Below are 24,392 nucleotides of genomic sequence, written 5' to 3'. Positions count from 1 at the left end.
GTTTCTGAATAAAACTGACAAATAATCATTGACATTTGTTGACTGTTCTGTTTGTTGACCCTGTTAAAAATGGGTAATAATACAAGTAGCTGTAACGTGTAAAAGAGTTTTTATTACATGGAAACACACAAACATCCTTCAGCGGCCTCTTCTCGAGCCACCGCCTCTCGCTCCTCTGAACGCACCGCCCTTCACTTTCTTCCTCACGCCGCTCGACTGCTCGCCGTCATCAGCCGCTTCCTCTCCTGTTTTTGGTCTTTTCCGTTTCTCTCATTGTTCATCTCCTGAAAGAAACAGATTCATGTGTTCATAAAGTGACACACACACTCGACCACACACAGACACAAAAGATTTGCATCAGCACGTACAATATGCGCAAATCGCTGAGCTTCGCTCACTCGCTCCATGAGCATCATCACTTCCTCTTCCTGCGTGGGGAAGGAGGGCAGTTTCTTCCCAATCAACACTTCAATGCGCTGGAAGAGCTCAACGTCATACCTGCACACACACACACACGTGTCACTGAACCGCCAGTCTGATTTGAACGTGTCAAAATGAACACACGCACGCGCATGCACACACACACACACACGTCACACTCACACTCACACTCACACACACACACACACTCACACAAAGAGAACAAGAGACTGACTGCATGACAAACGTGATGGATTTGCCAGATCTGCCTGCTCGTGCTGTTCTGCCGACACGATGAATGTAATCCTGAGGAGACAAAATACAATCAGAAACACTCACAACAACAGCAGCTGAACATGTGTGTGTACCTTTGAGTGAGTGTGTGTGAGTGAGTGAGTGTGTGTGTGAGTGAACTTTTGAGTGAGTGTGTGTGTGAGTGAGTGAGTGTGTGTGAGTGTACCTTTGAGTGAGTGTGTGTGTGAGTGTACCTTTGAGTGAGTGTGTGTGTGAGTGTATCTTTGAGTGAGTGAGCGAGTACCTTTGAGTGAGTGTGTGTGTGTACCTTTGAGTGAGTGTACCTTTGAGTGAGTGAGTGTGTACCTTTGAATGAGTGAGTGAGTGTGTACACCTTTGAGTGTGTGAGTGTGTACCTTTGAGTGAGTACCTTTGAATGAGTGACTGTGTACCTTTGAGTGAGTGAGTGAGTGTACCTTTGAGTGAGTGAGTGTGTACCTTTGAGTGAGTGAGTGAGTGTGTACCTTTGAGTGAGTAAGTGTGTACCTTTGAGTGAGTACCTTTGAATGAGTGACTGTGTACCTTTGAGTGAGTGAGTGTGTGAGTGTGTGTACCTTTGAATGAGTGACTGTGTACCTTTGAGTGAGTGAGTGTGTGAGTGTGTGTACCTTTGAGTGAGTGTGTACCTTTGAGTGAGTGAGTGTGTGAACCTTTGAGTGAGTGAGTGTGTGAGTGTGTGTACCTTTGAGTGAGTGTGTACACCTTTGAGTGTGTGAGTGAGTGTACCTTTGAGTGAGTGAGTGAGTGAGTGTGTACACCTTTGAGTGTGTGAGTGTGTACCTTTGAGTGAGTGAGTGAGTGAGTGTGTACTTTTGAGTGAGTAAGTGTGTACCTTTGAGTGAGTGAGTGAGTACCTTTGAATGAGTGAGTGTGTACCTTTGAGTGAGTGAGTGTGTGAGTGTGTACCTTTGAGTGAGTGAGTGAGTGTGTGAGTACCTTTGAGTGAGTGAGTGTGTACCTTTGAATGAGTGAGTGTGTACCTTTGAGTGAGTAAGTGTGTACCTTTGAGTGAGTGAGTGAGTACCTTTGAATGAGTGTGTACCTTTGAGTGAGTGAATGAGTGAGTGAGTGTGTACCTTTGAGTGAGTGAGTGAGTGTGTGTACCTTTGAGTGAGTGTTTACCTTTGAATGAGTGAGTGTGTGAGTGTGTACCTTTGAGTGAGTGAGTGAGTGAGTGTGTGTACCTTTGAGTGAGTGAGTACCTTTGAATGAGTGAGTGAGTGTGTACACCTTTGAGTGAGTGAGTGAGTGTGTGAGTGTGTGTACCTTTGAGTGAGTGTGTGTGAGTGTGTACCTTTGAGTGAGTGAGTGAGTGTGTGAGTGTGTACCTTTGAGTGAATGAGTGAGTGAGTGAGTACCTTTGAGTGAGTGAGTGAGTGTGTGAGTGTGTACCTTTGAGTGAATGAGTGAGTGAGTGAGTACCTTTGAGTGAATGAGTGAGTGAGTGTGTGTACCTTTGAGTGAGTGAGTACCTTTGAATGAGTGAGTGTGTGAGTGTGTACCTTTGAGTGAGTGAGTGAGTGTGTGTACCTTTGAGTGAGTGAGTGTGTACCTTTGAGTGAGTGAGTGAGTGTGTGAGTGTGTGTACCTTTGAGTGAGTGAGTGTGTGAGTGTGTGAGTGTGTGTACCTTTGAGTGAGTGAGTGTGTGAGTGTGTGAGTGTGTGTACCTTTGAGTGAGTGAGTGAGTGAGTGTGTACCTTTGAGTGAGTGAGTGAGTGTGTACCTTTGAGTGAGTGAGTGAGTGTGTACCTTTGAGTGAGTGAGTGAGTGTGTACCTTTGAGTGAGTGAGTGAGTGTGTGAGTGTGTGTACCTTTGAGTGAGTGAGTACCTTTGAGTGAGTGTTTACCTTTGAATGAGTGAGTGTGTGAGTGTGTACCTTTGAGTGAGTGAGTGAGTGAGTGTGAGTACCTTTGAGTGAGTGAGTGAGTGTGTGTACCTTTGAGTGAGTGAGTGAGTACCTTTGAGTGAGTGAGTGAGTGTGTGTACCTTTGAGTGAGTGAGTACCTTTGAATGAGTGTGTGAGTACCTTTGAGTGAGTGAGTGAGTGAGTGTGTGTACCTTTGAGTGAGTGAGTGAGTGTGTGTACCTTTGAGTGAGTGAGTGAGTACCTTTGAGTGAGTGAGTGAGTGTGTGTACCTTTGAGTGAGTGAGTGAGTGTGTACCTTTGAGTGAGTGAGTGAGTGAGTGTGTGAACCTTTGAGTGAGTGTGTGTACCTTTGAGTGAGTGAGTGTGTACCTTTGAGTGAGTGAGTGAGTGTGTGAGTGTGTACCTTTGAGTGAATGAGTGAGTGAGTGAGTACCTTTGAGTGAGTGAGTGAGTGTGTGAGTGTGTGTACCTTTGAGTGAGTGTGTACCTTTGAGTGAGTGAGTGAGTGTGTACACCTTTGAGTGTGTGAGTGAGTGAGTGTGTGAGTGTGTGAACGTTTGAGTGAGTGTGTGAGTGTGTGAGTGTGTGTACCTTTGAGTGAGTGAGTGAGTGTGTGTGTACCTTTGAGTGAGTGAGTGAGTGTGTGTACCTTTGAGTGAGTGAGTGTGTACCTTTGAGTGAGTGAGTGAGTGTGTACCTTTGAGTGAGTGAGTGAGTGTGTGAGTGTGTGTACCTTTGAGTGAGTGAGTACCTTTGAGTGAGTGTTTACCTTTGAATGAGTGAGTGTGTGAGTGTGTACCTTTGAGTGAGTGAGTGAGTGTGTACACTTTTGAGTGTGTGAGTGTGTGTACCTTTGAGTGAGTGAGTGTGTGAGTGTGTATACCTTTGAGTGAGTGAGTGAGTGTGTGTACCTTTGAGTGAGTGAGTGTGTACCTTTGAGTGAGTGAGTGAGTGTGTACCTTTGAGTGAGTGAGTGAGTGTGTACCTTTGAGTGAGTGAGTGAGTGTGTGAGTGTGTGTACCTTTGAGTGAGTGTTTACCTTTGAATGAGTGAGTGTGTGAGTGTGTACCTTTGAGTGAGTGAGTGAGTGAGTGTGTGAGTACCTTTGAGTGAGTGAGTGAGTGTGTGTACCTTTGAGTGAGTGAGTGAGTGTGTGAGTACCTTTGAGTGAGTGAGTGAGTGTGTGTACCTTTGAGTGAGTGAGTGAGTACCTTTGAGTGAGTGAGTGAGTACCTTTGAGTGAGTGAGTGTGTGTACCTTTGAGTGAGTGAGTGTGTACCTTTGAGTGAGTGAGTACCTTTGAATGAGTGAGTGTGTACCTTTGAGTGAGTGAGTGAGTGTGTGAGTGTGTACCTTTGAGTGAGTGAGTGAGTGAGTGTGTGTACCTTTGAGTGAGTGAGTGTGTACCTTTGAGTGAGTGAGTGAGTGTGTGAGTGTGTACCTTTGAGTGAGTGAGTGAGTGAGTGTGTACACCTTTGAGTGAGTGAGTGAGTGAGTGTGTACCTTTGAGTGAGTGAGTGAGTACCTTTGAGTGAGTGAGTACCTTTGAATGAGTGAGTGTGTACCTTTGAGTGAGTGAGTGAGTGAGTGTGTGAGTGTGTACCTTTGAGTGAGTGAGTACCTTTGAATGAGTGAGTGTGTACCTTTGAGTGAGTGAGTGTGTGTACCTTTGAGTGAGTGAGTGAGTGTGTACCTTTGAGTGAGTGAGTACCTTTGAATGAGTGAGTGTGTACCTTTGAGTGAGTGAGTGTGTGAGTGTGTACCTATGAATGAGTGAGTGAGTGTGTACACCTTTGAGTGTGTGAGTGAGTGAGTGAGTGTGTGTACCTTTGAGTGAGTGAGTACCTTTGAATGAGTGAGTGAGTGAGTGTGTGTGTACACCTTTGAGTGTGTGAGTGTGTACCTTTGAGTGAGTGAGTGAGTGTGTGAGTGTGTGTACCTTTGAGTGAGTGAGTACCTTTGAATGAGTGAGTGAGTGAGTGTGTACACTTTTGAGTGTGTGAGTGTGTGTACCTTTGAGTGAGTGAGTACCTTTGAATGAGTGAGTGAGTGAGTGAGTGTGTACCTTTGAGTGAGTGAGTGAGTGAGTGTACCTTTGAGTGAGTGAGTGAGTGTGTGAGTGTGTGTACCTTTGAGTGAGTACCTTTGAGTGAGTGTTTACCTTTGAATGAGTGAGTGAGTGAGTGTGTGTACCTTTGAGTGAGTGAGTGAGTGAGTGTGTGAGTACCTTTGAGTGAGTGAGTGAGTGAGTGTGTGAGTACCTTTGAGTGAGTGAGTGAGTGTGTGAGTACCTTTGAGTGAGTGAGTGAGTGTGTGTACCTTTGAGTGAGTGAGTGAGTACCTTTGAGTGAGTGAGTGACTACCTTTGAGTGAGTGAGTGTATGTACCTTTGAGTGAGTGAGTGAGTGAGTGTATGTACCTTTGAGTGAGTGAGTGAGTGAGTGTGTACCTTTGAGTGAGTGAGTGAGTGAGTGAGTGAGTGTGTGAACCTTTGAGTGAGTGTGTACCTTTGAATGAGTGAGTGAGTGTGTACCTTTGAGTGAGTGAGTGAGTACCTTTGAGTGAGTGAGTACCTTTGAATGAGTGTGTACCTTTGAGTGAGTGAGTGAGTGAGTGTGTGTACCTTTGAATGAGTGAGTGTGTGAGTGTGTACCTTTGAGTGAGTGAGTGAGTGTGTGAGTGTGTACCTTTGAGTGAATGAGTGAGTGAGTGAGTGTGTGAGTGTGTGTACCTTTGAGTGAGTGTGTACCTTTGAATGAGTGAGTGAGTGAGTGTGTACACCTTTGAGTGTGTGAGTGAGTGAGTGTGTGAGTGTGTGTACCTTTGAGTGAGTGTGTGAGTGTGTACCTTTGAGTGAGTGAGTACCTTTGAGTGAGTGAGTGAGTGAGTGTGTACCTTTGAGTGAGTGAGTGAGTGTGTGAGTGTGTGTACCTTTGAGTGAGTGAGTACCTTTGAATGAGTGAGTGAGTGAGTGTGTGAGTGTGTGTACCTTTGAGTGAGTGAGTGTGTGAGTGTGTGTACCTTTGAGTGAGTGAGTGAGTGAGTGTGTACCTTTGAGTGAGTGAGTGAGTGTACCTTTGAGTGAGTGAGTGAGTGTACCTTTGAGTGAGTGAGTGAGTGAGTGTACCTTTGAGTGAGTGAGTGAGTGAGTGTACCTTTGAGTGAGTGAGTACCTTTGAGTGAGTGAGTGAGTACCTTTGAGTGAGTGAGTGAGTACCTTTGAGTGAGTGAGTGAGTACCTTTGAGTGAGTGAGTGAGTGAGTGTGTGTACCTTTGAGTGAGTGAGTGAGTGTGTACCTTTGAGTGAGTGAGTACCTTTGAATGAGTGAGTGTGTACCTTTGAGTGAGTGAGTGAGTGTGTGAGTGTGTACCTTTGAGTGAGTGAGTGATTGAGTGTGTGAACCTTTGAGTGAGTGTGTACCTTTGAATGAGTGAGTGAGTGTGTACACCTTTGAGTGTGTGAGTGAGTGAGTGTGTGAGTGTGTGTACCTTTGAGTGAGTTAGTGAGTGTGTACCTTTGAGTGAGTGAGTACCTTTCAGTGAGTGAGTACCTTTGAATGAGTGAGTGTGTACCTTTGAGTGAGTGAGTGAGTGAGTGTGTGAGTGTGTACCTTTGAGTGAGTGAGTACCTTTGAATGAGTGAGTGAGTGAGTGTGTACACCTTTGAGTGTGTGAGTGTGTACCTTTGAGTGAGTGAGTGTGTGAGTGTGTGTACCTTTGAGTGAGTGAGTGAGTGAGTGTGTACCTTTGAGTGAGTGAGTGTGTACCTTTGAGTGAGTGAGTACCTTTGAATGAGTGAGTGAGTGTGTACCTTTGAATGAGTGAGTGAGTGTGTACACCTTTGAGTGTGTGAGTGAGTGAGTGTGTACCTTTGAATGAGTGAGTGAGTGTGTACACCTTTGAGTGTGTGAGTGAGTGTGTGAGTGAGTGTGTACCTTTGAGTGAGTGAGTACCTTTGAATGAGTGTTTACCTTTGAATGAGTGAGTGTGTGAGTGTGTACCTTTGAGTGAGTGAGTGAGTGAGTGTGTGTACCTTTGAGTGAGTGAGTGAGTGAGTGTGTGTACCTTTGAGTGAGTGAGTGAGTGTGTGAGTACCTTTGAGTGAGTGAGTGAGTACCTTTGAGTGAGTGAGTGAGTGAGTGTGTGTACCTTTGAGTGAGTGAGTGTGTACCTTTGAGTGAGTGAGTGTGTACCTTTGAGTGAGTGAGTGTGTACCTTTGAGTGAGTGAGTACCTTTGAATGAGTGTGTGTACCTTTGAGTGAGTGAGTGAGTGTGTGAGTGTGTCCCTTTGAGTGAGTGAGTGAGTGTGTGAACCTTTGAGTGAGTGTGTACCTTTGAATGAGTGAGTGAGTGTGTACACCTTTGAGTGTGTGAGTGAGTGAGTGTGTGAGTGTGTGTACCTTTGAGTGAGTGAGTGAGTGTGTACCTTTGAGTGAGTGAGTGAGTACCTTTGAATGAGTGAGTGAGTGAGTGTGTACACCTTTGAGTGTGTGAGTGTGTACCTTTGAGTGAGTGAGTGTGTGAGTGTGTGTACCTTTGAGTGAGTGAGTGAGTGTGTACCTTTGAGTGAGTGAGTGTGTACCTTTGAGTGAGTGAGTACCTTTGAATGAGTGAGTGTGTACCTTTGAGTGAGTGAGTGAGTGTGTGAGTGTGTACCTTTGAATGAGTGAGTGAGTGTGTACACCTTTGAGTGTGTGAGTGAGTGAGTGTGTACCTTTGAGTGAGTGAGTGAGTGTACCTTTGAGTGAGTGAGTGTGTGTACCTTTGAGTGAGTGAGTGAGTACCTTTGAGTGAGTGAGTGAGTGTGTGAGTGTGTACCTTTGAGTGAGTGAGTACCTTTGAGTGAGTGAGTGAGTGTGTACCTTTGAGTGAGTGAGTGTGTGTACCTTTGAGTGAGTGAGTGTGTGTACCTTTGAGTGAGTGAGTGTGTGTAACATTGAGTGAGTGAGTGAGTACCTTTGAGTGTGTGAGTGAGTGTGTGAGTGTGTGTACCTTTGAGTGAGTGAGTGTGTGTACCTTTGAGTGAGTGAGTGTGTGTACCTTTGAGTGAGTGAGTACCTTTGAGTGAGTGAGTGAGTGAGTGTGTACCTTTGAGTGTGTGAGTGTGTACCTTTGAGTGAGTGAGTACCTTTGAATGAGTGAGTGTGTACCTTTGAGTGAGTGAGTGAGTACCTTTGAATGAGTGAGTGAGTGAGTGTGTACACCTTTGAGTGTGTGAGTGAGTGAGTGTGTGAGTGTGTGTACCTTTGAGTGAGTGAGTACCTTTGAATGAGTGAGTGAGTGAGTGTGTACACCTTTGAGTGTGTACCTTTGAGTGAGTGAGTGTGTGAGTGTGTGTACCTTTGAGTGAGTGAGTGAGTGAGTGTGTACCTTTGAGTGAGTGAGTGTGTACCTTTGAGTGAGTGAGTGTGTACCTTTGAATGAGTGAGTGTGTACCTTTGAGTGAGTGAGTGAGTGTGTACCTTTGAGTGAGTGAGTGAGTGTGTACACCTTTGAGTGTGTGAGTGAGTGAGTGTGTACCTTTGAGTGATTGAGTGTATACACCTTTGAGTGAGTGAGTGTGTACCTTTGAGTGAGTGAGTGTGTGAGTGTGTACCTTTGAGTGAGTGAGTGAGTGAGTGAGTGTGTGAGTGTGTACCTTTGAGTGAGTGAGTGTGTGAGTGTGTGTACCTTTGAGTGAGTGTGTACCTTTGAATGAGTGAGTGAGTGAGTGTGTGAGTGTGTGTACCTTTGATTGAGTGAGTGAGTACCTTTGAGTGAGTGAGTGTGTGAGTGTGTGTACCTTTGAGTGAGTGTGTACCTTTGAGTGAGTGAGTGTGTGAGTGTGTGTACCTTTGAGTGAGTGTGTACCTTTGAGTGAGTGAGTGTGTGAGTGTGTGTACCTTTGAGTGAGTGTGTACCTTTGAATGAGTGAGTGAGTGAGTGTGTGAGTGTGTGTACCTTTGAGTGAGTGAGTGAGTACCTTTGAGTGAGTGAGTGTGTGTACCTTTGAGTGAGTGAGTGTGTGTACCTTTGAGTGAGTGAGTGTGTGAGTGTGTGTACCTTTGAGTGAGTGTGTACCTTTGAGTGAGTGAGTGTGTGAGTGTGTGTACCTTTGAATGAGTGAGTGAGTGAGTGTGTGAGTGTGTGTACCTTTGAGTGAGTGAGTGAGTACCTTTGAGTGAGTGAGTGTGTGTACCTTTGAGTGAGTGAGTGTGTGTACCTTTGAGTGAGTGAGTACCTTTGAGTAAGTGAGTGAGTGTGTACCTTTGAGTGAGTGAGTGAGTACCTTTGAATGAATGAGTGAGTGAGTGTGAGTGTACACCTTTGAGTGAGTGAGTGTGAGTGTGTACCTTTGAGTGAGTGAGTGAGTGAGTGTGTACCTTTGAATGAGTGAGTGAGTGTGTACCTTTGAGTGAGTGAGTGTGTACCTTTGAGTGAGTGAGTGAGTGTGTGAGTGTGTGTACCTTTGAGTGAGTGAGTACCTTTGAATGAGTGAGTGAGTGAGTGTGTACACTTTTGAGTGTGTGAGTGTGTGTACCTTTGAGTGAGTGAGTGTGTGAGTGTGTGTACCTTTGAGTGAGTGAGTGAGTGTGTGTACCTTTGAGTGAGTGAGTGTGTACCTTTGAGTGAGTGAGTGAGTGTGTACCTTTGAGTGAGTGAGTGAGTGTGTGAGTGTGTGTACCTTTGAGTGAGTGAGTACCTTTGAGTGAGTGTTTACCTTTGAATGAGTGAGTGTGTGAGTGTGTACCTTTGAGTGAGTGAGTGAGTGAGTGTGTGTACCTTTGAGTGAGTGAGTGAGTGAGTGTGTGTACCTTTGAGTGAGTGAGTGAGTGTGTGAGTACCTTTGAGTGAGTGAGTGTGTGAGTGTGTACCTTTGAGTGAGTGAGTGAGTGTGTACCTTTGAGTGAATGAGTGAGTGAGTGAGTACCTTTGAGTGAGTGAGTGAGTGTGTGAGTGTGTACCTTTGAGTGAATGAGTGAGTGAGTGTGTGAGTGTGTGTACCTTTGAGTGAGTGTGTACCTTTGAATGAGTGAGTGAGTGAGTGTGTACACCTTTGAGTGTGTGAGTGAGTGAGTGTGTGAGTGTGTGTACCTTTGAGTGAGTGAGTGAGTGTGTACCTTTGAGTGTGTAGGTATGTCAAAGTTGATGGCGCAGTCTACGTGAGGAATGTTGAGGCTGCGAGACGTCACATCAGTCGCCAGCAGCACAGAGTGAGACTCTGACTTGAACTTGTTTAGAGCTCCTAAACGCTTGTTCTGAACACAAAAACACAATCAGCATCACAACAGACCACATAAATCATGATTAAAAGAATACTTCATTCTGCCATGATTTACTCACTCTCATGTCACAAAAGCTAAAATGTTTTTCTCACGGCTGGTTAACATTGCCTTCAGAAGAAACTGTGCACGAGTCACATTTATTACTTTTACAGTGTTTTTATTTCCTTAATGGAACTTGTCAGACCACAGTCGTTATTCACTTTCCTTATTTTTCATTTATTATTTTCATTATTCACTTGTGCTAAAAACCTGAGAAAGATTTCTCCTTTTGCGTTTTACAGAAGAGAGTAAATGAGGACTGTGTGAACATCACATGACTCGTCTGTACCTGACTCGACTTTTTGGACTCAAGATGGCGCCAAGTATGGCTGCTGCGTTGCAAGCTCCGACACAACATAGTAATGTTTTGTTTGTTTTGTTCACAATTCTTATGTTTTTTGTCTTGGATGTTGTCTGCCTTATTGTCTACGACAGACAAACACTTTTGGACATTGGTTCAGCAATCTCACACCGTAAACCGGACTTCAAATTCCTCAATGCCGACCCGCTGTTTATAAACACGCAAGCGGAGCCCTTTGTCTGGGCAGCACGGCCGCGGAAACGCAGGAGGAAAAGGGGAAACAGAGCCGGCGTTCTCATCAGAGTAAGACGCCGCGCAAATCGACCCCCGCTGCCCACTATTCTTCTGGCAAATGTTCAGTCTCTGGATAACAAGCTCTGCGAGCTGAAAGCACGGATCTCTTTCCAACGAGAGACGAGGGACTGCTGCATTATCTGCCTAACAGAAACTTGGATGTCTGCGGAGATTCCAGACTCAGCCATTGAACCCGCGGGGTTCTCCATGCTCCGAGCGGACAGAGCGAAAGACCTCTCAGGTAAAAGCAGAGGTGGTGGAGTATGTTTTATGATCAACAAATCCTGGTGTGATCAGAGGAACGTACATTCTATCAAGTCTTTCTGCTCTCCTGATCTGGAATTTCTCATGCTTCTGTGTCGACCATTCTGGCTACCGAGGGAATTCACAGCAGTCATTATCACTGCTGAGTACATTCCCCCACAAGCCGACACAGACCGGGCACTCAAGGAACTGTATGGGAGTATAAGCAAGCAGGAAACCGCGCACCCTGAGGCCACGTTCATTGTGACTGGGGACTTTAATAAAGCCAGTTTAAAATCAGTCGCACCAAAATACCACCAGCACATTAGTTTCAACACACGAGGGGACCGGGTTTTGGACCATTGCTACTCTCCCTTCCGGGATGGCTACAAATCCCTCCCCCGCCCACCATTTGGCAAATCGGACCACTCTTCCATTCTGCTTCTGCCCGCTTACAGGCAGAAATTGAAACAGGAAGCACCCGCCCTCAGAACGATCCAGAGCTGGTCGGACCAATCAGATTCTACGCTACAAGACTGTTTTGATCACACGGACTGGGAGATGTTCCGGTCCGCCTCTGATGACGACATCGAGCTTTACGCTGATAGTGTAATGTGTTTCATCAAAAAGTGCGTGGAGGACGTGATTCCAACCAGAACAATAAGGATCTGTCCGAATCACAAACCATGGATTAATAGCGATGTTCGCGCGGCACTTAATGTGCGGACCTCCGCTTTTAACTCCGGGAACGCGGAGGAGCATAAACAAGCCAGTTATGCCCTCCTAAAAACTATCAGAACCGCAAAACGCCAGTACAGGAGCAAGATTGAAGGACAGTTTAACACCAACTCTAGAAGCATGTGGCAGGGAATTAACATCATCACGGACTTTAAAGGGAATAAAAACTCCGCCATGAACACCGCTGCCTCTCTACCGGATGAGCTAAATACTTTATATGCTCGTTTCGAGGGAAATAACACCGCCCTCGCGGAGAGAGCTCTCGCGGCTGAAGCTACAGAGGTTAGTTCACTCTCCGTCTCTGTAGCGGATGTAACCCGATCCTTCCGATGGGTGAATATCCGCAAAGCCGCGGGTCCAGACGGCAATCCGGGCCGCGTCAACAAAGCGTGCACGAACCAGCTGGCTGGTGTTTTTACGGACATTTTCAACCTTTCCCTCTCTTTGTCTGTAGTCCCCACATGCTTTAAAACGTCCACCATTGTGCCTGTTCCAAAACAATCAAAAATAACTTGTTTAAATGACTGGCGTCCTGTTGCTCTGACCCCCATCATCAGCAAATGCTTTGAGAGACTAATCAGAGATTACATCTGCTCTGTGCTGCCTCTCTCTCTTGACCCATTGCAGTTTGCTTACCGCAACAACCGCTCCACTGATGATGCCATTGCATCTACAATACACACTGCTCTCTCCCACCTGGAAAAAAAGAACATTTATGTGAGAATGTTGTTTGTAGACTACAGCTCAGCATTCAACACCATAGTGCCCTCCAAGCTTGATGAGAAACTCCGGGCTCTGGGCTTAAACAGCTCGCTGTGCAGCTGGATACTGGACTTCCTGTCAAACAGACACCAGGTGGTTAGAATAGGCAGCAACATCTCCTCATCACTGACCCTCAACACTGGAGCCCCGCAGGGCTGTGTTCTCAGCCCACTACTGTATTCCTTGTACACACATGACTGTGTGGCAACACATAGCTCCAATGCCATCATTAAGTTTGCTGATGACACGACGGTGGTAGGTCTGATCACTGACAATGATGAAACAGCCTACAGAGAGGAGGTGCACACTCTGACACACTGGTGTCAGGAGCACAACCTCTCCCTCAACGTCAGTAAGACAAAGGAGCTTCTGGTGGACTTCAGAAGAAAAGACAGAGAACACAGTCCCATCACCATCAATGGAGCACCAGTGGAGAGAGTCAGCAGCTTCAAGTTCCTGGGTGTCCACATCACTGAGGAACTCACATGGTCCGTCCACACTGAAGTCGTTGTGAAGAAGGCTCATCAGCGCCTCTTCTTCCTGACACGGCTGAGGAAGTTTGGAATGAACCGCCACATCCTCACACAGTTCTACACCTGCACTGTAGAGAGCATCCTGACTGGCTGCATCTCCGCCTGGTACGGCAATAGCACCGCCCACAACTGCAAAGCACTGCAAAGGGTGGTGCGAACTTCCAGACACATCATCGGAGGTGAGCTTCCCTCCCTCCAGGACATATATACCAGGCGGTATGTGAGAAAAGCTCGGAGGATCACCAGAGACTCCAGCCACCCGAGCCATGGGCTGTTCTCACTGCTATCATCAGGTAGGCGGTATCGCAGCATCAGGACCCGCACCAGCCGACTCCATGACAGCTTCTTCCCCCAAGCAATCAGACTTCTGAACTCTTGATCTCCCACGATCAAAATACATCAGCACTGCACTTTATTACTCTTATATCTCACACCGGACTGTCATAAATTATATTATTGTATTATATTCTCTCTTAACAACTGACTATCAACCGACAGCCTGAATGTCAATACAGTACAATACTGTACATTCTATATATATATACTCTTTTATATATTTTTATTTTTTATTTTTGATTAATGTGTATCTGTATAGTGCATATTGTATACTGTACAGTGTATGTTATTATTTGTATATTGTTGAGTGTAATTATGTAAAACAGATGTTTAAATTGTGTTGTGTTTATTTGATGTTATTGTAAATTGGTATATGTCTCATCACTGTCACGACTGCTATGTTGATCGGAACTGCACCCAAGAATTTCACACACCATTGCACTTGTGTATATGGCTGTGTGACAAAGTGATTTGATTTGATTGATTTGATCTGTCCGTGCAGCAGGATGGCAGTGATGCCGAGGTTTCTGAGCAACAGCGCCAGACGCTGGGCGTTATTACAAGTGCTGCAGAAAACCATGAAGGAGTTTCCAGCCAATTCATTGAGAATAGAAACCAGGTAAGAGCACAAAAACACATTTCATACAGGTTTATGATCAACTATGAAACTAATGATTGTCTAAGTAACATTCCAACAATATATTTAATGTGTTTGATAAAAGTTCAGAACATCACAATCATTTGCTCATCATTCAGACAACCTTGTATTTTGATGGGATGAATATGTAATACTGTTGCAGTTTTTCTATGGTGGAGTATTTGGTGGAAACGGCGCATTTGACGGGATCACGAAGCGCCGCCCACTGCAGTTTCTGCACCTGAAACGATTGAGAGCACGTCGAAACGTTATTCTGCATGTTTCAGCTGCTGGTTTAAACACTTAAAACACTGATCATTTTACCTTTTTAGTCATTGTGGCTGAAAACAGGAAAGTGTGTCGGTCTCGCGGAATCACCTTCAGAATCTTATCCACCTGTAAGAGAAAAAAAACAATATTCACACCTCGACAATATTCACACTGTGAGAGAGAGTGTGTGTGTGTGTGTGTGTGTGTGTGTGTGTGTTTGTGAGAGAGAGTGAATGTGTGTCTGTGTGTGTGTGTGAGAGAGAGAGTGAATGTGTGAGTGTGTGTGTGTGAGTGTGTGTGTGTGTGTGTACCTCAGACTCAAAGTCCATGTTGAGAATGCGGTCAGCTTCGTCCATCACCAGATATTTGAGCGCTCGCAGGTTGAATCCTTTGGTGTCTTCCAGGTGATCGATCATCGGCCCGGAGTCGCTGAGAGATAGAATGACAGACAGGAGGATTTATGACAGATTTATGAGGTGACATTCTCAAGAGTTTTTCAAATGAACTTTTCACACGTTAGCTTAGCTTACAGACCGTTGTTCACTGCAGGGGTCGCTAACTGTGGCACATCAAGGGGTGATCCCTGGCACGCGACAGCCACAGAGGAAACAGTGTTTTATTTATACAGTATGAAGTTAGTAGAGATAGATACATAACACATAAGTGTAAAAAGTCATTTGTGGATGCAGGATCAATGAAAACACTGTCTTGAGACGTGAGTTGAGTTCATTCCTCAAAGCAGATCCACATTTCCTCTTCAGTTCAGAACAGAAAGTCACGGTTCAGTAAAACAGGGAGAACATGACTCATTTTATACACACTACACATATGATTTATTCATCTTTAACATGTTGAACTAAATAACTGTGCATGTACTGTTACAGACCTGCATGGAACGAATCACCTCGTTACTTTTGTACATTAATGACACACACATTAAAGAGCCGCGTCAAGAATCTGTTTATTGTCAGGTTTAACAGAGGTGTTATAGCGACTGTTTTAAAGAACATATTTGACTGTTAACAAATGTGTGTAAAATGATCGAAGGGTTAGTCAGTTTATTTTCACAAATCAAAAGTAAAACAAGAAAAATGCTTCAAAAGACTGTTCTATGTTAAGTTAGTGTCGTGCAGCAGCTTGTTAGAGGTTCCAGTGCTATAGAACACACAGGCCCGCCAAATCTCCTGACTGGACCCCTGAAAAATTAGACCAGTCTGGCTGAGCATGCTGGTATATGTTGGTGCACCGATATTTGTCACGGGCAATGCAAGCGCACGGGCGGGCGATCTCTGGGTGTTGATCTATATCTCTTGGCCCCCCAGTATCTGTACCCTTTTCCCCCCCTTATGGGCGGCCCCGAGTACAGACACCAGCTTTATAACACCTGCAGTACCAGAGTGTTTTTCATTAAATATAGCTGTATGTCTACATATCTAATGCTTATGTAGCGAGACGCTCATAAGAGAGCAAGACACAACCGCCAAAGACCTCCACCTCTGGGGGCCGTTCACTCCAAATGCATCCGTCTTTTTTATGTAAGAATGCACTAGATGGACAACTACACACACTTGAAGCATTTCCACGTGTTGTTTGTAGACTGCTGTCTGTTCAGATCATGAAGTGTGTGATTCAGTGAAATCAGGTGCTGGATTGTTCAGAGCTTGAAAGAAGCTCATGACCATCACGTCACAAACACAACTGCTGCAGCGAAAACATCATTTGACAGGAAACAGACAGTAACATGAATTCAGATCTGACCGTATGACAGTTCAATGCATCACCAGATGAAAAACATACTGTTAATTAAAACTGCACAGCTATTATTCTCTGTCTCCCAAATAAAAGCGAAAAGTCTTCTTAATTTTTAATATTGAAAGAATTGAACAATTGAACAATATCTCCATATTAAATGAGCTCTTTTTTTCATGTTGATATTATATAATACAATTAAACATTTAAAACTAAAATATTACTTGCTTTAATGAAGATAAACAACACTTTCATTTTCATATTATGAATGAATGAATTGGACACGACACTCAAAGCTGTTTTACATTGAGAACAATCACCACAGTTACCAGCAGTGATCCACCGATATGGGTTTTTTAATGGCCGATATCCAGAGAGCAGAGTGACCGATAGGCCGATACAATGCCGATATATCACACAATTTAATTTAGTAAATAACAAACATAAAATTGCTAAAAAATAAATAAACTCTTTAGTAATATATTTACTCAATTTCACACTAAACTAAAAAAGATATTTTAAAATATTTTTGTTATTTTAAATGGTAGATAGCAGTTTCTTCAGATTTCTGAAAAAATATACGTTATATATTAGGAAGGAAATAACAGCACACACAGTAGTCCAGCAACCATGGATGGCATATCCACATTAACAATCACATTTAATAAAAAAATACAGAATCAATCCAATTGCACATACAGTGCATAGTGAATAAGACATTTATTTATAGCACACGTGAAGCGCTTTTACTTTGAAGATGCACTCACACACTCGTGCGGATCCAGAGCGAGCCTCAATCTCCTGACAGTTTAAACGGCCTGAATCGCCTGCTTGGATTGTCACAGGTCAGACTGGCATGATTTGTGAATCAGAAGAACTTTTGATCCTGAAGTTTTTGATTCTGGCTGATAGAATACGCACTTCAGAGGAAGATATTAGATGAACGCTCAACGGGAAGAAAACACTGGATTTTCGTGAGGTTCGTGAATTATATCTGTTTAAACGAGATATGTGCATATTTGCAGTTTTATTTATATTTGCTTTTTATCATTAGAAAAGTGACAGGGAACTGTCGAGGAGAGACTGATAGAATACGTGCTTTAAAGGTAAATAAATGAGCTCTCCACAGGATGATGATCTGCTGAAGTTTTGTGAGGTTGGTTTATTAAATCTGTTTAAATGAGATGTGTGCATATTTGCAGACGGTATATGATATTAATGTTATTGATATTTGCCTTTTATCATTAGAAAAGTGACAGGGAACTGTTAAGGAGAGACTGTTATAATACATGCTTTAGAGGTAAATAAATGATCGCTCCACAGGATGCTGGATCTGCTCAAGTTGTGTGAGGTTCATTTATTACATCTGTTTAAATGAGATATGCGTAATGGTATATGATATTAGTTTGATTGATATTTGCCTTTTTATCATTAGACAAGACAGTTAAAGTTACAGGGAACTATTGAGGAGAGAGAGGGAGAATGAAACAGGTGAGCACTTTAATATTATGAGCTCAAACGCATCTGCCGCGGCTCTGATATGTAGACCGTTTAAATGACACTATGTTGCACACCGGTCTATTATTGCAGTAACACGTTGGCACATAACAACAAAACGAACCGTGACTGGTCGTTTACATGTCTCAGTCAATTCACATTTTTGGCACCCTCAAGAAACAAATTGGCCAAACGGGAAAATTAATTGGCCAATGCCGATAATAAAAAAATCAGAATATCGGCTGATTTATCAGCTTCGGCAATATATCGGTCGACCACTAGTCACAAGTATATTTTAATATGATTATTCAATTGTTTTATCGACTATTATATTATACTTATAAATTTAAGAGGTGAAACTCTTGATACTGCTGACTCAAGTTCATTGGAAGACTTTATTTTTAATTTTGTTTTTGTTTTTTTTCACCCACCAATCACCAACCCTAAACTAGACGTCTCTCTCCCCATCCCTTCCCCGAGAGTAACTACCCCACTTTCTAACAAACAAGTCCCCAAACCCCAGCCTACCTGCCACCTATAGGACTTCGCTATACTATCAAATTGCTTGAAATAAGAGAGGGGGACATCTATAGGGAGAGATTGTAGCAATGAAGCCCACCTGCTCACATCGCTCGAAAACCTTTTTATTAAAGGGTCAGAATTTACTAAATCACACAGATTTGCTGGGAATAAAATGCCCAAATACTTAATGCCCTGTTTAGGCCACTGGAAGGCGCAGGGCTCCAGACAAAAAAAAAATGACTTGGGAGCCATTGGCCCCTAAACTGAAACATTAAGGAGCCAAATGGCTGTTTTTAGTAGCCAAATCAAAGATTTCCTCGATTTACACTGCTGTTCAGAAATAAGAAAGAAAGCCAAAGAAAAGGAAGACAGCTGATAACCCATTAACTGGAGGTTTAATAAACAGAATATATTGAGAAGTTTACATTCCCTTTTGTCTCATAAATGTTCACACCCCTTTCATAATTTACACAAATATAACTGATAAAATATTTTTGTTATTTAGTACTGCTCTTCAGAATCTACATTACAGATATTTACAGAAAGTATAGTATGCATATAGTAGTGTGTTGTCTTCTTGAGCATCAATGAATGTGTGCACCTTGTTTAATAGTTGTGTACAAGTCCCTCAGTTGTCCTAAGTGTCAAAAGCTTGATTATATATACACACATATTTGTTTTAAAATATTGCCTTTTTGTCTTTCTTTACTGCTACCAGATGTCCCCAGACACAGAGACTACAAGAGAGCAAGTTTATTGTGCTACTCCAAACCCAATCAATAATTACCAGAAGAAAAAAACTGGTACAAAATACGGGACTTTTAATTATAAAGAAGCCCGAAATAAACATCTGCACTCCCAGTTGTGAGCTCACCGATGGCTGATTCGCTGAGAAAGTGAATCTGATTCAAACTGTTAACCTGAGCTCCTGAGTTCAAACCCTCAGTTCTTTTCAGGTGATTCATGAAAAAGACCCGGTTCAAAAGAGTCATTTAGTCACGACTCTCTTGCGCTTGGTCTTTTGTTGCATGCATTGAGCTCGTCAGAAACAGAATGGGTGAAAAGAGGTGCAAGACACACTGGCACTCTAAAGATGTATTCAATAACTCACATGATAATATCTGACGAAACCGCATATGAGCGCATACAACCCGAATGTCGCCAGTGGAGACTAGATTTTAAATTATTTTTGCAATCAATTATTTTTGGTCGCTTTTGCGACCATTTTAGTCACCATCTGGAGCCCTGAGGCTCCTGGCTGGAAAGCCGTTACCGGGCAGTACGCTGTCAGAGCCAAAGCTTCGGATTTAGACGAATTGACTCTGTAAAGGAAAAGGAATTAACAATTCTGTGGAGGCAAGGCATAGATCTAATAGGGTCAGAGATGAATAATAAAATATCATCTGCGTAAAGCAGAAGCTTATGCGCCACACCTCCCGCCACCACCCCTGGAAAATCATCTTCTCTTCTTATCGCAGCTGCTAATGGTTACAGGGCAAGACAGAACAATAATGGGGAAAGAGGGCAACCCTGCTGGGTGCCCCTATCCAGAGTAAAATAATCTGAAATTAATCCATTTGTTTGTACTGCTGCTATCGGGCATCTAAAGTAACTTAATCCATCCAATAAATGTACTCCCGAACCCGTATATTTCCAAAATCTTAAAAAGATAATCCCATTTACCATATCAAACACCTTTTAAGCGTCAAGTGAGATGGCAGCGACCGGAGATTGATCATTCACCACTGACCACATGATATTAATGAAACACCTAATGTTGTCAGAAGAGCTGTGGCCCCGAATAAACTCCACCTGATCTATATGTATAAGAGCTGAATCAGGGAAATTGGATGGTAACTCTTACACTCGCTTGGAAAGTTTGTCCTTTTTAAGAATCAGACTGATCCGGGCTTGTGTCATGGTTGGAGGAAGCTTTCCATTCTTTAATGATTCAGTATACACTTCTAGCAAAAGTGGAGCCAATTCTGTAGCATAAGATCTAAAAAATTCAGCGGCAAAGCCATCTGGCCCCGGAGCCTTGCCTGTAGGCAAGGCCTTAATTACCTCCTCAAGCTCCTCCAAGGTTATCTCAGAATCAAGATAATTTTTTTGCTCAGCCATCAGTTTAGGGAGATCTAATGGTTCCACAAAGTTTCTAATATCTTCATCAGAAGATGAAGACGTGGAACTATAGAGATCAAAGTAGAATTCTTTAAAAGCATTATTAATATCAATGGCCGAGGTAAATATTTCACTGAGGGAATGGTAGAAAAAGACTCTCTCTGCTTTATATATCTAGCCAAAAGTTTCCCTGCTTTGTCTCCCAACTCAAAGTATGACTGTCTTGCCCTAAATAACCAAAACTCCACTTTCCGCGACAAAATAGTATTATATCTGTATTTCAATTGGGTCAATTCTCTGAGGCCATCAGATGACATACAGCGCTACAGCTCTGCCTCGGCACTTTTAATATTTCCTTCCAACTCCACGAGTTCTCATGCTTTGGATTTTTTGATGAATGAGGCATACTGTATGATCCGACCCCTAAGAACCACCTTAAGTGCCTCCCAAGCCACACCCTGTGAGCTTGCTCGATTTTCAGCTTATGGCCTGTTATGTTGAGCAGACTCGGGAAGAGCTCATCTAGGAATTTCACCATATCTCTGCTTTCCTCATGCTCAGGAATTCCAACAATTCGGACATTGTTTCGTCGATTACGATTCTCCAAATCCTCCAGTTTTTCCCAAATGTGCTACAAGTCTGTCTTGGTCGCTAGCGGGTTAGCAGCTAATTCCCTCTCCGATGACTCCAGATAATTGATCCGTTTCTCGAAGTCCGACAATCTTGTAACCAACTCAAAGAATTTGTCTCCATGGATGTGATCGATCGACGTATTACAGACAGATCCTCCAAGTCTGCGACGACCTTCGCCAGCATTGCAGACATGCTCGCCAGTTGACGCTGAATTTCTCCCACTGCACTGTCCAAATTGAGTCCCTGGTGTGCGGCCCTGTCTGAGGTATCAGCATGAGCACGTAAGTGTCTTCCAGAGCCCGAGAAATTTGAATTCTTTGACATATTGTCTTCATAAAACAGTTAAGAATCAGGGTGTATCGAATCACGCCGGTTTATGACATAAAAAGTATTAAAAACTAGCAAAGTGTGCAGAGCTTGCCGTTCACATGTCCAAACCTCGCATGGCGTCACGCGAGAATCTGACCATAATGACCATCGTTATGTTCGGAGGAAAAAGGGTGAGGCTGGCAAGCCGAAGAACACCAACACCAACAGCATCATGTTGTGGGGGTGCTTTGCTGCAGGAGGGACTGGTGCACTTCACAAAACAGATGACATCATGAGGAAGGAAAATAATGTGGATATATGGAAGCAACATCTCAAGACATCAGACAGGAAGTTAAAGCTCGGTCACAAATGGGTCTTCCAAATGGACAATGACCCCAAGCATACCTTCAAAGTTGTGGCAAAATGGCTTAAGGACAACAAAGTCAAGGTATTGGAGTGGCTATCACAAAGCCCTGACCTCAATTCGATAGAAAATTTGTGGGCAGAACTGAAAGCGGGGCAGTGGTAGCTCAGCGGTTAAGGCTCTGGGTTACTGATCAGAAGGTCAGGGGTTCAAGCCCCAGCACCGCCAAGATGCCACTGTTGGGCCCTTGAGCAAGGCCCTTGACCCTATCTGCTTCAGGGGCGCCGTATCATGGCTGACCCTGCACTCTGACCCCAGCCTAGCTGGGATATGTGAAAAAAGAAGAATTTCACTGTATATGTGCAAAATGTATAATGTGTGATGAATAAAGAAAATTATTATTATTATAAATTAATTAATTAATTATTAATTAAGCATGTGTGAGCAAGGTGGTCTACAAACCTGACTCAGTTACACCAGTTCTGTCTGGAGCAATGGGACAAAATTCCAGCAACTTATTGTGAGAAGCTTGTGGAAGGATACCCAAAACATTTGACCCAAGTTAAACAATTTAAAGGCAATGCTACCAAATACTAACAAAGTGTATGTACTTACTGCCCCCCGCTGACTGAGACATGAAGGTACCACTTCAAGCTTGAATTGCTCCAATGGTTAGAAAACGTCTTATTAAAGTGTGGGGCATGATTAATAACGCGTTATTTTCTATAGAATTATTTGCACTGAATTAAAATGTTAAATCGACAGCCCCAGTTTTTGCGTACCTGTCTTGACGCCGATGCTGGATCCGAGCGCCTCAAACTGTTCCATGATCTGGAAGGCGAGTTCTCGTGTGTCATTATGAGCGAATGCAGCCGCTGTGCAGACGACAGGAGCGACTGCAGGATGGGAAGAGCAAACGCTCCGGTCTTCCCTGAACCGGTCTCTGCTAAACCGATGACATCACGTCCTGAAACACACACACACACACACACACACACACACACACACACACACACACACACACACACACTGCAGCTGTAACAGCACTAACCCATTAAAACTCCAGACCAGCATCAAGAAAACCAGCTGCTCACACACTTACACATGTTCAGAATAGTGCAAAAGGCAGCTTGACGTGTGTGTTTGTGTATGTGAGTGAGTGTGAGTGTGTGCGTGTGACTGCGTGAGTTTGTGTGTGTGTGTGTTGGGAGCTACTCACCTTCTAGAGCGACAGGAATGGCCTCCACCTGGATCTTGGTCGGCTTCTTCCATCCCAACTGATCACAAGCTTCACAGAGAACTTCAGTGACACCCTAAAACACACACACACACACACACACACACACACACACACACACACACACACACACACATACATACATACATACATAAACACACACAGACAGACAGACACACACACGTCTTTTTAAACACTATATTAGAGAGAATATTTAAACATGTTTGAACAGACACAAACACACATTTATTTCCCTTTCCTATCTAGTATTTTATCTTCGTTATTCATACATGAATATCAAAAGATGTTAATTTAACTGTATGTGTAGAGAAGCTCATTTTAATACATTTCTATTATTAAAAGCCTCAAAGATTGAGAAAGTTTGAGTGAGAACTGACAGATGTGAATAAATGAATCAAATCATCTTGTGAATCTCACCAGATCTCTGAAGCTCTTGTGTGTGTCTTCTGTTGTGTTGTCCTCGCCAGTTTGTGTTTATTTTCTCTTCTTCTGTATGTTTCTCTCTGCTCCGACATGTTTGCTGCGCGTCACACGTTACGTGGTGAAAACTCTGCGCATGGCCGGAAGTGAGGCACTGTGGCTTCTGGGAAATGATGTTCATGGATCATTTGTGATTCAATCTTTCAGGTGCTTGTGTTGAATCTCCTTTAGCGCGGTAAAGTTGTTTTAGGTTCGATATTCACAGTCCTATTAAGATATCTCCAGTACCATTAAAGGTGCACTCAGTATTTTACTTCTAAAGGAATGAACAGTAATATTGAAACATATGTATGAAATCATGACCACTCACTTGAGATGAAGTGTTCAGTCATATCAGAAACCTTATGAAATATGTTTTATTCTACATGGGGCGGGGGCACCCTCAAGGGGGCAGCCATGTTAGCATCACATGATCATCTGAAAATTACTTAATCTCAGTAACTGTCCTGTTATTGCACACTTTCATTTATGGATTAAATTAATCCTGGTTTACAGTGCAGTGAATTTCCACAATGGCATCTGAAACTGAAAACTATTGATTATAAATAATGCAGCATCCAGGCCAATGCTGTAAGCCAATGTAAGTCACTTCAAGATACTCTCAACTCCATAAACAAATGTTTTATGACATTTCAATACATTTTTGAAACATTTTACTTAAACATACAAATATTTCAACTCTGAACAAAATGTTCCACAAATTTTGCAGCATAGTGTGGTAGGTTTCATATGTAACCAGTCCTGCTCGACCCGCTCTGAGCGGGATTCAAATCGGGGTCTCCGGCATGGGAGGCGGGGTGCTAACGAGGAGGCTAATGCGCAGCTTGAGGCCAGAGGAGTGAGGTTTACACACACCACACAGCTCCCTAACCAGCTGGTTAATGTTAGACCCAACCCCCTAAACCTCACTCCCATCCGGGTCACGGCACCACTGTAACCAGTCCTGCTCAACCTGAGCGGGATTCGAACCGGGGTCTCTGGCATGGGAGGCGGGGTGCTAACGAGGAGGCTAATGCGCCTCTTGAGGCCAAAGGAGTGAGGTTTACACACACCATACAGCTATCACGTACCAGCTTGCTACCGTTACACATATTCAAAAGGGAATAAAAAAAGTTTTTCATTTCGGTTCGTTCCGAGCAAAAAATAAATAAATAAAATTTCGTTCCGGTTCAGAAGTTCAGCAGCCTCCTTTCCAAATGGTAAACGGTTAGAACATAATAAAAGAATGATTATTTGTAAAATGACAGTACTCTCTGCACTAAAGTGATGGATGAAATATAGTGTTGCCAGATCTCACAAGAGAAACAAACAACCTGGTCTGGAAAAACAAGCTCAAAATAAGCCACTTGCCTCAAAATAAAAATGAATCGACATACTGCACTCTTCTATTATTTCACATTTTCATTGCTATTTTTGTGTACTTCTCATTAATTGGCCATGTATGTCAGCACAGAGTG

General features: G+C 43.5%; 1 protein-coding gene across 1 annotated transcript; it reads right to left on the bottom strand.

Moving 5' to 3' along the window:
- Positions 1 to 203: 203 nt before the first annotated feature.
- Positions 204 to 23,008, bottom strand: LOC127451028 (probable ATP-dependent RNA helicase DDX47). Its single transcript, XM_051715497.1, has 13 exons — positions 22,873 to 23,008; positions 22,417 to 22,510; positions 21,980 to 22,164; positions 14,533 to 14,585; positions 14,314 to 14,431; positions 14,057 to 14,128; positions 13,857 to 13,973; positions 9,659 to 9,822; positions 6,733 to 6,776; positions 2,349 to 2,412; positions 634 to 726; positions 369 to 498; positions 204 to 284 (listed from the first exon to the last, which is right to left on the bottom strand). Exons 3-13 carry the CDS (start codon positions 22,052 to 22,054, stop codon positions 204 to 206), a joined length of 1,011 nt encoding a protein of 336 aa, XP_051571457.1. The 5' UTR covers positions 22,055 to 22,164; positions 22,417 to 22,510; positions 22,873 to 23,008.
- Positions 23,009 to 24,392: the final 1,384 nt, after the last annotated feature.

Source organism: Myxocyprinus asiaticus, chromosome 13 (genome assembly GCF_019703515.2).
Source record: "Myxocyprinus asiaticus isolate MX2 ecotype Aquarium Trade chromosome 13, UBuf_Myxa_2, whole genome shotgun sequence".
Lineage (NCBI taxonomy): Eukaryota > Metazoa > Chordata > Actinopteri > Cypriniformes > Catostomidae > Myxocyprinus > Myxocyprinus asiaticus.
The sequence above is the reverse complement of the archived record's forward strand: the minus strand, read 5'-3'. Positions and strand labels throughout refer to the sequence as shown.

What these genes read in the sequence shown, in the direction of transcription:
- LOC127451028 (XM_051715497.1), bottom strand. Translation starts at nt 22,054, where the DNA reads ATGACACACGAGAACTCGCCTTCCAGATCATGGAACAGTTTGAGGCGC. An exon ending in CAGCCACAATGACTAAAAAG is followed by an intron (nt 13,974 to 14,056) that starts GTAAAATGATCA and finishes CAATCGTTTCAG; the next exon opens with GTGCAGAAACTGCAGTGGGC. An exon ending in ACACTCACACACTCACTCAC is followed by an intron (nt 727 to 2,348) that starts TCAAAGGTACAC and finishes TTGTCTCCTCAG; the next exon opens with GATTACATTCATCGTGTCGG.